The following is a 14,846-nucleotide window of genomic DNA, read 5'->3' on the forward strand; positions in this document are numbered from 1 at the left end:
ACCTCACAGAGCAGCTCTCCACCACAGATATCCCCCCCAGCTCCTTGAGACTTGCCAACAGCAATTAGCAAACGTCTGGTCGAACTGACCAGTCCAGTCTTCTCAGTCCAGAGCTCCAACGAATATTTGTAAATGCTTAATAGAAGAATGTTGATGTGATGACATCCTGAGGGCGGTGTGTCGGAAACAGCAGGCGATTCTTAAAGAGACAGAGGCCCAATTTCAAATTATGAAGCATTTTGAGACTTGAAGATGACATACAGCAATTACTTGATTATGCCATAAAATGATAAAATGTGCCGGGAAAGGACAAAATACTGCTTCCTCTTCTTCAAAAAAAGGAAGGTGAACACACAGAGAGGTGTTAATGATTCACACAATACTGATAAACCAAAAGGTTGTGTTCAGACTGTAGGTCTAATCTAAAATAGATTATGGCGCTCAGAGAAAAACGAGATGTCAGCAAAAAAAAAAAAACTTGGCAAATTTGAAAAAAAAAAAAAAGACAAAGTGAAGTTCTCATGACTAAGTAAGTTTTAACATTCCTTCAGTGTCTCAATCTTACACAACCGGGATTTACATATACTGTTCACCGACCAAACACCTAAAACAACCCAATTCATTTTATTCATAAAGCAAAGTGATATAAAGTAGTAACAAATGAAAGAGCCACAATAATAATGACAATAAACATAATATGTTGTCTTATTTCTGACACCTCTTCTTGACAAATCAAGAAGTATAATGAGTGAAAGTTATAATCCTGAAAATCTGGACTACATTATTTACATCATGACCTTCAGGTCCATTTTAAACCCAGAAGCAAACAAGACGTGAAATGACCTTTGGACTTTTGACTGAGGTTGAATTTGTCTTGTCTGCATCCTTTACAGGTGTAGTTTATAAATAATAAATTAAGTAAATAATACATTTATTTTATGAAAGAAGTAGATGGGTCAAAATGCAGAGGGGATATATATATATATATATATATATATATATATATATATATATATATATATATATATATATATATATATATATATATATATATATATATATATATATATATATATATATATATATATATATATATATATATATATATATATATATATATATATATATATATATATATATAAAAATTCCCTTCTCACCCACCTCGGGTGGTTCTTATCCTCTGAGCTCGGGTCCTCTACCAGAGGCCTGGGAGCTTGAGGGTCCTGCAGTATCTTGGCTGTGCCAAGGACTGCACATTTCTGGACTGAGATGTCTGATGTTGTTCCTGGGATCTGTTGTAGCCACTGCTCCAGTTTGGGGGTTACTGCCCCGAGGGCCCCGATGACCACAGGCACCACTGTGGTCTTCACCTTCCTCAGATTGGCCCATTTGGACTTTCCAAGGAAAACCCTGAGACACTGAAAGCTTTAAAGACAACAGTCTGTAGCTTTTATATGTAAAAACCTGTTTTTGTTTGGCCTATTTGTTAATGTCATGACAGTATAGTATGAGACACAGAATTTGGTGTAACCCTTGTGTACACACTGCTCAATGTGTTAATGGAGCATTTCTAGGCCTCATTTAAAACCTCAAGGCAAAGCAATAGCTCCAAATGTAAATACTTATGACTTCTTCCTGGCCATTTATGTGAAATCTGCCTTTTTTTTTTTAAGTTTTACATCAAGTTATAATATTCACACATCGAAGTGTCGAAAAGAGCAGGAGGTCATTAAAGAGACAGAGATTCAATATCAAGGCATTAAATTATGAAGTCACATTTCTTTTCAGTCATATTTGATATGTGTAAAAAAGAAATAAAAATGTTAATAAATGAGGGTAACGTAGTTACTTGACTGTGCTGTACAACGATACCGTGCCCGAGAAAACACAACACAGAGTCTGATCCATATTGTACGTATCGGTTTTGTAAATCATACAGTGTAGATTGAAGTCAAGGGTCTATGAGGAAATGAATAAAATAATAAAAACGACAGTGTGCGGGAACTCTGAATTGACGAGCTGGACTCTGTGACACTTGCGTCTCATAAACACGCTAGAGATTAGCGAGCTGTGTGAGAGGTCACCACAGGTCACACACACTGACGGCCCACTAAACATACGCCAGCTCTATGCAACGTTCATCCCCTGCAAAGAGATGAAGAAATTGGAAAATTCACCTTTCAAACACAAAGTCAATTCTTTCATGGTGAACACCTGCGAGGAAAAATGACGCTTTGAAGACCAACTTTTTTTCTTTTTTTTTTTTTTCAAAAACTGCTCACCGGAAGGCTGCAGTGGCAAGCAGCAAAAAACTGCATCAGAGTGTGAACTGTTTGTGTTTTGCTGCAGACGCTGGAGGTGAACGCAGTCGGAAAAATACTGGCTGTTTGTGGTTTAGAGCCTGGTGATGTTCGCTCATGTAAAGCTCATACGGCTAACTTTAATGCTTGCATAAAAACATATTCATACAAATATGTAAAGACACTGAAGACAGATCGGTTGCTTATCTGGGCATCCCCTTTTCTGCGAAGTGAGAAGCAGAGACAAAGCGGTTCATGGATGAACCAAAAGCAATTGTTTTTTTTTTTTATTTATTTATTTGTTTGTTTTGCATGTCCTGTCTGGTAGTTATCAGGAATGCCACTTTGAATGGCAAAGTGAAGCTCAACACAACTAATTTCACCAGTGGAGCATTTCAGCGTTTGCTACAAATATATATATGTACTAAAAAATAAACTTCATTACGAATTGCTTTGGGTTTATTTCAGTGCCATGAACACAGAGATGGAAAGGAATATGAAAAAGAGAGGAAAAAAAAAGAATCAGAGAAATCTGGTTAAAAAAAAAATCTACAAGGGAAAGGAAGTGGTAAGAATTGAGGAGAAATTCAGAAAATGATACATTTCTGTTTCTACATCTCCAGGAAGAGATAAAAAAAAAATTAACATGAAACCAACAAACCACAGTGAAAAACAGCATGTTGTCACCTTCCTAAAACAATAATCTACGATATGCAATAAGAAGAATAACACCATTGACAAGTAGAGTTTAATAGTTAACCTAAAGGAGCAGACAAATGAGCATCACATGGTTTTTATGTCTACTAAATACACCTGCAGGCCTTCAAACCGGAGCATCATGTTTTATGAGTAGAACAGTGGAACTTCATGATGAGCTGTTCGTCATAAATAGCTTACCAAGTAAAGAGAATTGACCCAAGAACTGAGCATCGGGATACTCCGTGACCTGACCTGACCTGACCTGATCTGACCTGACGATGCAGCTGGTCGACCAGGTCACTGCATGAGTGCAGCAGCGCTGACACTTAATGCATTGCAATGCATGGATGCCACGTGACGCCGCAGAATGAAATGTGACTCAAATCTCACACCACACAAAGACGTTTGAATTACTTTGCAGCTCTGTGTGGTCACCATCAGTTCCCGGTTGATACAAAGCCATCAGTGCTGCCGACAAGTTACTCGTGAAAGGACTGACTGCTTTCAGATTTGGTCAAAATGAATAAACACATTTTTAAAAATCTTGTTTGGCAGCAGGAGCACATTTCAAACTCGACAAAATATGAAGAATCCAACTTTTAATGTGATTTCTGACTGAAGATTGTTGTCATGCTAACAGCTCAGAGTACTGGATGACACCATCCGTTGTCAGCATACACCGCTAATGCTAATCCACCTCATTTGCTTTTGCTGCTCCTCTTTAAATCTGTCTGGTGGTTAGAAAGCCAGGCAGAGAGACGTTGGATTGTCCAACATGATACCACAAAGCATTAAATTATGTTTTGCTGGAACTGATGAGACCAAGATAGAGTTTCATTTGTATGGCATTTGCATTTGTAAAGCATCCTCTTTCACATACAAGGACATTTTGTATTAAGGGAAAAAATTGGAAATCCCTGGCTCTTAGAGCAGGATAAAAGCTTTTTCCATGAAAGAAATCATCAACACAAAGTTTTCACTAATTGAATCCTGAAGTATTTAAAGATTAGATTTTTCACTGCAGAATTAAGCCAATGCAATGGTTACTTTGGAATTGATGCTTTTTACACATCTTCCTCAGTGCAGTACGATTCAGCCGGCTTTTGACAAGCAACTCATTTTGATTCTCTCTCCTCCCGAGAGAATAATAATAAACCGGACTCAATCTAAAACATAACGTCAGTTATGCACTTCTGTCTTTTTGGACAGACTTGAATTGTGGTACAAATCATTTTACTGATCACTTGCTCCCCTAAACTCACTGATACCTTTTGCATCCAACAACAAAGCCCCGTCTGTGGTGGTTAAGTAGGAAATGTATCCAATTTTGGAAACGGAAGCCATTTTGTGAACCTCAACCTAATGGGTGAACAGGGAAGTGACATTGACAAGTTTTAAGTTTCACTGTTGATGTGATAATGAGAACCCGAATCAAAAAAGACTTCTACTGTTACCTTTTTTTACCAAAACAGAAATAGTTGGAAGTCAACAACTTTCCAGTAGCAACAGGTTGAACTTTTGCTCAGAATCAGGTTGAATTGTTGCACCAACAGTTTGCACCTTTATTCAGTTTTCCACTTTTTTGCACTAAAAATGTGCTTCTTGCTTCTTACTTTTAAATGCTAGTCATGTATTTTGCTAAATCGTTGTCGTGTGTGGAGTGTCCCAAAACACAAAACTGAACAACTGCCGACAGAAAAACCTCATTCGCACGAGACTCGGGTTCAAAATTAGCACGACACAGACACATCTTTGCAGAACTTTAATTTCACATTCTGGAGTCGGCCCACAATGTCTGCACTTTAAAAATAACCACGACAAAAATTCATAGACAAGATGGAGGTCTCACTCCAGCAGTGATGAAACAACCTGACTTTTTCTGCGGCAGTAAACCACTATGTGCTTAGAGGTTCTACAGAAAGGACTGAGGTAATAGCTCCAGAAATGAACCCATCGCTCATCACTGTTGGTGTTATAGTGGACTCTTGCTTCCTCTTTGCACTATAAAAATGCTGCTTTGCAAGGATAGGTGTCAACAAACCACCTAGGTTTACAGAGGAGATACATTCTCATGACAGTACAGTACAGCTTCCCGAACGGTCCTGAGGTGCTCTGCTGGACCTTTGGGTGCGTTGCCTCCTGCCAGAGATCATAAATGTCCTGCACATGGCCGTGAGAGGTCATCATCTGGCTGTAGATACACGGGTGGTATGGTGTCTTGCCCTCCCCTGCAAAATAAACGTGCCGCTGTGGCGACACGTTGACGGCGTTGGCACAGATGCCCATGAACACGTCGTCTATGTAGAGGGAGGCGTTCAGGGTCAGTGTGGCATGGTAGATTTTATGGGCCACATCGCCGGAGACGACGTAGCCGCCCCCGGCCGTGTAGTCGGGGTAAGACGACCACTGGTACATGTCATAGGGAACGTAGTACTTGCTGTCTTTGGTGCGGACGGGCGGCGCTCCGATGTGCACTCTCCCCGTCCAGAAGTCAGTGACCCCCTGGCTGCTCAGCTCCTGCAGGTACCTCACCAGGTTGGGCATGTGGACAAAGACGTCATCGTCTGTGGTCATGAAGAAGCGGGCGTGGGCGCAGTGGCTGTGCATCCAGTGGAACTGCATGATGAGTTTGAGGGTCAGGTTGTGAAAAGAGTCCTTGAAGTTCTTCTGAATCAAGTCGCGGTAGACAGTGTCCTCAGAGACAAGCTTTCTCTGGAAGCTGCTGTCGCTCTTTTTGCTCCACAAAGACTCGGTCTTTTTCCTCCTAACAGTTCCCAAGGCAAACAGAACCTTGACCGTCACGCCCAGGGTCTTTTGGATGTACCTCTCGTTGCCCCAGGTGGATCTGATGGCGTTTCGACGGTTGAAATTCTCTGGGAAGGATTTTACGAAGACAAGGAGAAGGACGTCCTTGTCTGTGCACTTGTCAGGGTGGTCCAACAGGGAGGGGAAGTCACTGAAGCTTCTGGCCTGCTCGCGAGGAATGGTGAAGCTCCTATTAACATAGGAGAAGCTGTTGATGAGGTAGCGGAAGGAGTAGGACTTGACGTGGCTGACGACGGCTGAGTCCAGCTGCTCCCAGCAGATCATTACCACCGATAGCAGCAGGCAGCTTGTCATCAGCTGCACCAACTGGCATTTTCGAATGCGCTTCAAGTTCACAAACATCCTGAAAGTTGGCCAGCAGCTGACGGTGGGCCCCGGCTGGTGGTAGAGGGATGTGTTTAGAGGCGGCGAGGTAAAGGAGTCTGAGAGTGTTGCTACAGTTTCTTAGAGCAGCAGTTGACGGGTCTTCCATCCTAAGCTTGGCTCATTTAGCCCACGGTAAGGGTGGTGTTTGGAGTCAACGGTTCGGCGTGGAAACGCCCTCCAGCTTGGTACAATCATTCTCACACGCACAGTTGTCAATCATACGGTGTATCATCTTCCTTCCATGTAGTTCTGCAAAAAGAGAACACAAGTAATGTTATGACTAACTGTTCTCATTTCTTTAGCTCTTTTGTTAAAAACAAAGAAGTGCAATTGGTGTTGGAAACAGGAAATGGAAATTGGAGCCTGAATTATACGGCTGTGGGTCTCCGAGGCCTGGACTGGCTCTGAAAGGTTTAGTGTTGTAAATAAATGGTTGTTCTCTTATGATAAACCCACTATTGAAAGTATTCACAACTCTTCAGATTTCTTGGGTTACAACCAGAAACAACCTATTTTAGGTGCTTTAGGTCATTACTTTGCAGAAATGTCTTTCACAGAATGCCAATATTCTCCTGTTTTTCTTTGCACAAGAAGTTCAAGCTCAGCCAGATTGGCCAGAGCGTTTCCACTCTGCTGGAAATTCAGGGTAGATGCAGTGTTTGGTTTTCCACACACAAATAAAAAAAAAACTCAATTCAAAAAAAGAGAAAAGTGCCTTGGACCGCATGTTTACTCAACTCAATTGGTTGCACTGGGTTTTATTTAGTGGTGAAGTAATGGGAGGAGCGTACAAATGCAAGCCACACTTTTCAAATCTTTATGATTATTTAAAGGGTTTCTACACATTCTGCATGTCAAAATTCTAATGTTTTCCAGGCTCAAATGTTTTGGCAGGGCTCTGCTGTTCCTAAACCATCCTGTAAAATTGAATCCCTGCTTGCTTAGGAGTCTTATCTAAGGGCTCGAAAAATCACCAAACCACACACCGCTGAGATTGGCTTCCGATTCTTGAAATGTGGTATGATGTGATTTTACTCATTTTTTGGCTTTCATACCAATTTAGACCAGGTCTCCAGGGAAAATTTAGAACTAGCCTAACAGAGACTATTGTATCCTGTAATAGGGCTGGGCAACAGATCAATAACTAAAGCTATGGCAATAGACAGGTGATCAGTATCAATAGAATATATAATATCCTAATGAATCAGGATTCAACACCAAAAAACAAGCAAACATTTCCAACACAAAGAACATTACATTTACAGTTTTATGTGTTCAGGTTTTATGCTTACTTTTGCGATTATTGAACTGCAGACATGAATATTATTGTTAGTGCAGCAGCAGTTGATTGGCTGATTTAAACACGTGTCTACTTCTAACCTATCAGAGAGTTCATATGCGAGTTGCCTTTTTTAACCAAACTGAACCAAAACATGGCGCATTCTGCAGCAGATCTACATGCTAAGGCTGCCAAAGTCAAGCTAGCATGACTGACCCACTTCTCCCTCCCTCAACAAGATTCATGAATCTTGCTATCTTGATGATGCGTTCCATTTTACGCACACGTTTACATTAGAAGCTGTGATGAAACATTATTTTTACTCAGTTTTCTCTTCCATCCAGCTCTGTAAAACACCCAAAATGACAAAACGATATCGAAACCAGAAATTTTATCCCACTTCCTTGACACGATACGGCCTGTTTGGTCTTTCATATAAAATTCCAATAAAATACCTTGAAGCTTGTGGCTGCAATGTGATAAAATCTGAACAAAACTAAAGATTAGGATTGCCATTTCCCAGCAGTGCGCGCTCACTTTTCTTACTACGTTGTAGTCTCATATCAAATATCAATGAATGATCATTGCATGATGAGTCATGTCTTTAAGAGACAATATACTCATCTAAGTGAGGTTACTCCAGTGGAAGCAAGCAGTGTAAAGTGAACCTGCAAAGTTTACAAGCCTGAATCTATATCCAAGATTGTATATAGATAAGAATCCAACTCATAGAAAATGTTTATATGCGTAGATATTTATTAAACAATCTTGTGTCCCATGCATCATCCACTATATTTTTGGTTGTCCTTCATTAAATTCTGACCAGAACCAGAACCCAGTGGGACAGCAAAGGACTTGACTTTTCGAACACAATGTGAGCTGAGTTTTTTGTGGCGATATGTCCTTTTAAATCATCACGTTTGTGTTTTACAATATATAGTGACACTTGAATAACAATTGACCAATTGTTGATGGTGACATGTTCAGATTCTAGACATTTCCAAAGAAATGAACCAAGATAAGTGAAATAACGGTGTTTTATTGAAAGCTGTGTGCTTTTCTGCCATTTGCTGACGTCTATTTCAAAAGAATTTTCCTCTGTAACTTTCTACAGACCCGCCGACTGTTGTGAAAAGCAGCCCAAATTTTAACAACCCGCCCACAGCTGCCCCCCCTCCTTCCAGCCCCCCAAATGTGTTCAAAAAGCAGCTCAAATTTTATCTGGCAACACTGAACTCTGTGGCAGAAAACACCTGCGTGTGTGTGTTCCCTGTGTTTACCCGCGTAAACTGAACAGTGGCATACGCTGAAAAGTCAAAATGCAGTCGGGGAAAGGAAACGGGGGCATTGGGGGCTGTAGAGATGTAGCACTGAAAGATAAAAGCCAACGCAGCAGATGTGGCGACGCGAGCCCGATGATAATGGGGGGGCTTACGGCGCGAGCCAGCCAAAGCGCTGAGGGTCACGGAAAACTTTCAGACACAATGGGAGAGCGTGAAAGCAGCACAATGCCGGATGAAGAGAGCCTGCATCCGCCTGGGCCACAGCCCAATCTGGGATGGAGGGAGGAGGGAGAGGATTGGATCACACCCAGGGCACAGGACTCCCACTGAGACCCGACAGCTTTTAAAACATCACTTCCTGCTCTGGACCTAATGAGGTCACTGGCTCTGAATGGCTCCGCGTGCCGGAAGCGTGAAGAAGAGATTCTTGTCACACAGTCACAACACTCACTGCGCACCGTGGGCTAAACGAAGCGTTGGCCTCATGACCTCATATGGACATTTTAGTACATCTGCTCAAATGATTGTTGGCCTTTTATGCAAGCAGTGACATACAGGAAACAAGTCAAATAATCATTTCAGTAATTGATTTCTCTGACAACCGTATGAAAAATAGGCAAATTACACAGAGTTTTCATGTAGCCGTTTAAGGTTATTTATACAATATTAGAAATACATCATACATAACTTAATTTGTTCAAAATTGTAAAAATATGTTTAAAATAAATATAGATTATTCTGACAACTAATCAGAGAAAAAATTGACACAGTCTGCAGTTTTAGTTTAAGCAATTAATATTTCTTTATACAAGATTAAAAATACAGAAAATGTACTAATAAATAAATGACAATTCTAAGAAGAAAATAAAAATGTTATTGCCTGCAGGACTGATTATTGTGGTGATTAATCAATTAATCATAGAGAAAAATTGACCTCATCAGATTTTTCATTTAAGAAAATATATGTTAATTGTGTTATCTTAAACAACATTAAAAATGCAAATAAACAAATAATTCTATTCATTCTTTAAATGATAAAATCAGTATTTTATTGCCTGAAATGATAAAATCAGTATTTTATTGCCTGAAATGCAACAGCACGCCGCTCATCGTGGCGTGCTCAGCGTGTGCCTGAGCTTTTCAAGCAAAGGAAGGAAATGCAGCCAAAAAGTCAAAAACAAGAAGTGAACAGCCCGGCCCATTCTGCTTAACGAGAGAATAATATAGTGTGGAGATCAATTGTTCCTTTTTTTTTTATTAATCTATTAATAATTGCTACTAACCACAAAAAGTTATTAGTAGCATTTTAATTTTTTACAGAACTTGAGGAGTTCTGGGTAGAGCATTTTTGCCGATGATTTTTTCTTCAATCTTACATGCAAAGCGAATATATTTTTGTAGATTTTGTGGCTCAACCACTGATAAACATGTTGTTCCTTCCCGCCACTTGAGTCTGTGTACTCTAGCTGACGATTAATCGATTAGTAGGTCAGCTGATTAATTCAGTCATCAATTCGTCCAAGTAGTTTTAAGATGTTTTAGCAAAAAACATCTTAAAACGAAAATCTAGCGCAGCGATACATGAATACAACCGGAGCTGAGTGAGAGCAGACGAAGCAATCCGGGCCTTTAAAAAGATGGACATATTTAGGAGTGATTAATCAGGCTCCTTCGCCGGGTGGCGAGCAGACTTGATCCAAGCTGAAATTTTCTGTTTTTGAGAGATATTTCCCTCCCTCACTGACTTTCCGTGAGGACAGATGTGAGCAGGGCGGTAATCTGATACACAGGTGAGTCTAAAACCGGAGCTGCTCACAAACATAGTGTGACTCATTTGTCTAAATAAGCGTCGAAACCTGGAGGAGAGGCGCGGGTGGGACACATTCCACAGTCAGGAGCACAGCCAGCACTCACCGGGTCGACGGAGTAGCTCCACGTTCCCCTCACGTTCCGCTCTGAAAGACTTTCTCTTTTGCTTCAAGTGTGAGCGTCAGTCCTGAGGTGACGAGGTGGGACAGGCTTCTGCTCTCAGTCCACCCAACGTGGGAAGGATCACATCGCTTCTCTGCCGGAGAGAGAGTGAAAGTTCAATCAGATGCCTAGTCTGAGAGCGACAGTGCTGATTGTAAAGTTGCTGGTAATAAAAGAGAAAGAAAGACAATAAAGAAGAAAAAAAAACAAGAGCCAGGTTCTCTGACTGTGCCGTTTCCAGTCCCTCTCTCCCTCCCTGCTTTCACAGCAGCCCAGAAAGGCGGTTCTGAAGCAGGCAGAGGACAGGAGGATCCAGACCCGAGGAGAGACTCAAACGGCCGTTGAACGAAGCCGATTGGAAAATCTGCAGCTGCATCCTGCGTGTCCTCCTGTCTTTGTCCCAATTTAATAATGCAATACACCACACACACACACACATACACACACACACACACACACACACACACACACACACCCACACCCACACACAGCTAAAGGTTGTTCAGTTTCACACTTCCTCTATTTTTCTCATTTCAAAATACCAAGGGCTTCATAACTCCAAAGAAGTCTCTGAAAAGACACCAATAGTTATACAGCCGCGCAAAAGTATTCACACGTTTTTCATATTTTTGTCCAATTACAACCACAGAACGTCCTGCGAGATAGAGCAAATCAAAGCAGTGCATGGTTGTGAAATGGAAGGAAAAGTTTCGTTTTCATAAACCTCCCCCCCAAACAGACAATGTTTTTTTAATCTTAAAAGTGTGACTTCCATTTATGTACAGCTCCCTTCACTTTGCTACCCCTAAATAAATTCAAGTGCGAGCGACTGTCTTCATATTAGGCATGCACTGATAGTAGTTTTTGATTTTATTTTAATTTTTTTGTCCAAAATGTTGCAAAATACAGCGAGAAAGTCGCTGAGATGGCAACAGTGGGGCAACTTTTGTTACAGATATGACCCAGTGGGCGGGGCTAACAGTCAACATCTCTGCAGCAGAGCAGTTGATTTTTAGACCTTTGCAGAGGTGGAGAAGATCGGCTTCACATAACTATCAGCCAATCATCAATCTCCCAAAGTAAAGAAAATCACCCTTCAGATATCTGTCCATCAGTGTTTTTCTTTCATCTCAACATAACTGCAGGTCTTCTGTTTCTGACCTCAGAGGTTTGACGGGACATTAGAGACCTAAAAAAGAAACATGCGACGCAGGGCGGTGAAAATGTTAAAGCAGGGTTGTGTTGGAAAAACATCCAAAGACCATTTATTAATGGTGTAATTATTAGCCTGGCAATCCACAGATATGGGTTTTGAAAACAAAACAAAAAAAAAGAGTAAGTAGAAAGAGAAAGCCAACACTGCAGAGGCTTTAGAAACATCATCTCCACAACGTCATGAGGGAAGCTTTTCGTCAGCTGAGACAAAGAAGTAGGTCAGAGCTGATAAGATGAAGCTAAATGCAGAACAACCTGGGGAAGAAAGAAAAAAAATCCGTCAGCCATAATTGCAGCCAAATGTATTTGGCCCTGGCTCACCTTCCAACAGACAGAGCTACCTTGTAGCATAAGTTTAAAGTGGCCCAGTCAAAGTACAGAGATAAGAACAAGGGCTGTGAAACTCGTTGCTTTAGAGAAGTTTTCCGCTCAGGCTGAGCTTGGCGGTGTTTTCTCGAGATTTGCAAAGCAACTGGAAATTACAAACTAAGTCGTGGCAGGATGGTGTTGGCTCCTGGGGGTCGCGACATCAGGGTTCTTATTTGGGAAAGTGTTTCATGCAGCACATGACGTGCCCAGAATGTTGTGTGGTGGCAAAGTGACAAACGGCTGTGAATGTCTTTTCAGGACACAATCCAGATGAAGTAAATCGTAATGGTGCCTCCCGCCCCATCGTAATGGTAAAGACCGGTTTCGCCAGTCTTTCTTCCAACAACCCTGGCAAGCCAGTTCCTGGTTTTTATGTTGCTACCATTAGCTTAGTCCTTAGTAAAACAGAGATACTCACATTACCTCCTCCGGCGCTGAGCCATGGCGTGTAATTGATCTGCCTCTAAAAAAAAAAATAAATAAAAATAAAAATTATTCTTTTCACGAGTCAACAAAGGACACGAAGCAAGAAATTACTTTTTTTTACTTTCTAAATTAATTTACGGTTACCTGTTTACTGTGCTTGTCTTTAATGGCTTGTGTTTTTTCTGTCTTATTTCTAACTTGATTTGCATTGGGCGGACAAGCACGGCGTTCGAAACGTGCAGTGAAGTCAATGTCAGACTTAATTCAAGCAGAATTAAGTCTGACATTGATGTAGCAGCTTCCAGAGATCGTGAAGTGAGTAATTGTTTTTTGTAAATAAATAAAAAAATATATATATTTTTAAAAAACAATTCGCAACGCGGCCTGCTCCGCCATGACGGCCGTTGCCTGAGCAACCCGTGAGAATTCTGCCACAAAACGCACATATTGACGGCCTCGTGTTGCTTTTATTAGGTTGGTGTCGCAGTAACAAAATGGCCACAGAGTGCTGTGGGGTCGCCTGCACAAACAGACAGGGGCGAAATCCTAACTCGTTATCTTATTGTGTAACGTTTGGGATAGATAGCAGCCGTCAATCATGAGAACACTTTTTTTTTTCTTTTTTTTTTTTTACAAAGGTAAGAAAATTTACTTTCATACACTTTATAAGTAAGTGTTATTAGAAAGATATCAAATGTTGCATTATGGCGAACCTGGTTACGTTCACAGTCTAATTGGGATACGTAAACGCCACGAAAATAATTTCATGTCGTCCAACATGGCGCCTCGAATGATTGAATGACGTAATGGTTAAAGGGTCAACAAAGAAAGCAGTCAGAACCCAACATGTCATAGCACAAATGAAGCAGCATTGTTTTGGTAAATCGTGGTAGTTCTTCGTATCACCAAAGCAGGCTCGAAATGTTCAGTAAATAGCAGAGGTATTCTTCAATTCACATGTAGGAATAAAGTACACAAAATGATCACAATATTAATGAGATCAGAAATATCAAGGGTCAAATTGTCCATGAAATAAACAGCCTTCTTGTTTATTTCATTCAAATCTCTCATGTATTTTAGAGATTTTTATGAAATCGCTGAAATTTCCAGCAGTCTTACTATAAAAAATTGGGTCTCTTAACAGTATAATAGGATTGTGCTGTAATGGCATTAATATTAAACCAGAAAACATTAACATTGGAATAATATTGGAACAAATAAACTGTTTCTATTTCAGATGACTCATTTGGTCAGTTTTTCTCTCTGATTTTGGATTTTTTTTTTTTTTTTACTTTCATGCAATTTTTTACAACGCATTATTATGCCAACAAGATATTGTGTCTACAATTGGGCACATCTGATCAGCATTTCAATAGCTCAACCTGAACTATAACCTCAGCCCCTAAAGCCAGCATTACTCATAGCTATGCTGGTAACAACACTTTTTAAAATTCAAGTTTGATATTGTAGATTTTTCATACCTGTGTCACCATTTTAATGGCACATATCCTGATGAAACTAAAACTGAACTAACTGGCCCAAATGACCATTGTTGCAAAAGGAACTTCCTCTTTTTTTGGCAACAATGTGTGTATGTATTTGTGTGTGTGTGTGTGTGTGTGTGTGATTCAAAAAGGTACACGTCTGTCTGCTGCAGTTAAAATTTCTAATTTCATTTTAAATACTTTAATTAGTATTTATGTGACGGTATGGCCAAGAGTTAGAAGGGAGTTAGAGAAAAGTCATTTTGTGAACAAAACCACCATCTCTACTCAGACAACTCACATGCACAGTGCTTTTGAATTACTTGCTGACGTTGAGGTCCACTAACCCATAACAACACTAATAAAATAAAATATTTCTTTGGCATTTCATCTTAAAAGAAAATAAGTCATGTCGAGTACTTTTAGACACCTGTCCAAAGGTTTGGTAAAATTCACAAAAAAAAAAAAAGAAGCTACTGGGGTCTACTAGCTTGTGTATAATGATGATGCAGATGAACTTTGACCCAGTGTTTCAAATGTTTGCCTGACTGAACAGAAATGAATTCTCGTTTGTTCCCATACATCAAACTAGCATTATAATCTGAAGGACCGTCAGGCGCACATTTAG

The 14,846-nt window shown here is 40.4% G+C and overlaps 1 protein-coding gene across 1 annotated transcript; it reads right to left on the reverse strand.

Moving 5' to 3' along the window:
- Positions 1-4,746: 4,746 nt before the first annotated feature.
- Positions 4,747-13,140, reverse strand: b3gnt5b (UDP-GlcNAc:betaGal beta-1,3-N-acetylglucosaminyltransferase 5b). Its single transcript, XM_055033072.1, has 4 exons — positions 12,879-13,140; positions 12,727-12,771; positions 10,668-10,818; positions 4,747-6,440 (listed from the first exon to the last, which is right to left on the reverse strand). The coding sequence occupies exon 4, from the start codon at positions 6,165-6,167 to the stop codon at positions 5,001-5,003; it is 1,167 nt and encodes a 388-aa protein (XP_054889047.1). The 5' UTR covers positions 6,168-6,440; positions 10,668-10,818; positions 12,727-12,771; positions 12,879-13,140; the 3' UTR covers positions 4,747-5,000.
- Positions 13,141-14,846: the final 1,706 nt, after the last annotated feature.

The sequence above is a fragment of the Poeciliopsis prolifica genome, unplaced genomic scaffold, assembly GCF_027474105.1.
Source record: "Poeciliopsis prolifica strain line A6 unplaced genomic scaffold, Auburn_PproV2 SCAFFOLD008, whole genome shotgun sequence".
NCBI classification, from domain to species: domain Eukaryota; kingdom Metazoa; phylum Chordata; class Actinopteri; order Cyprinodontiformes; family Poeciliidae; genus Poeciliopsis; species Poeciliopsis prolifica.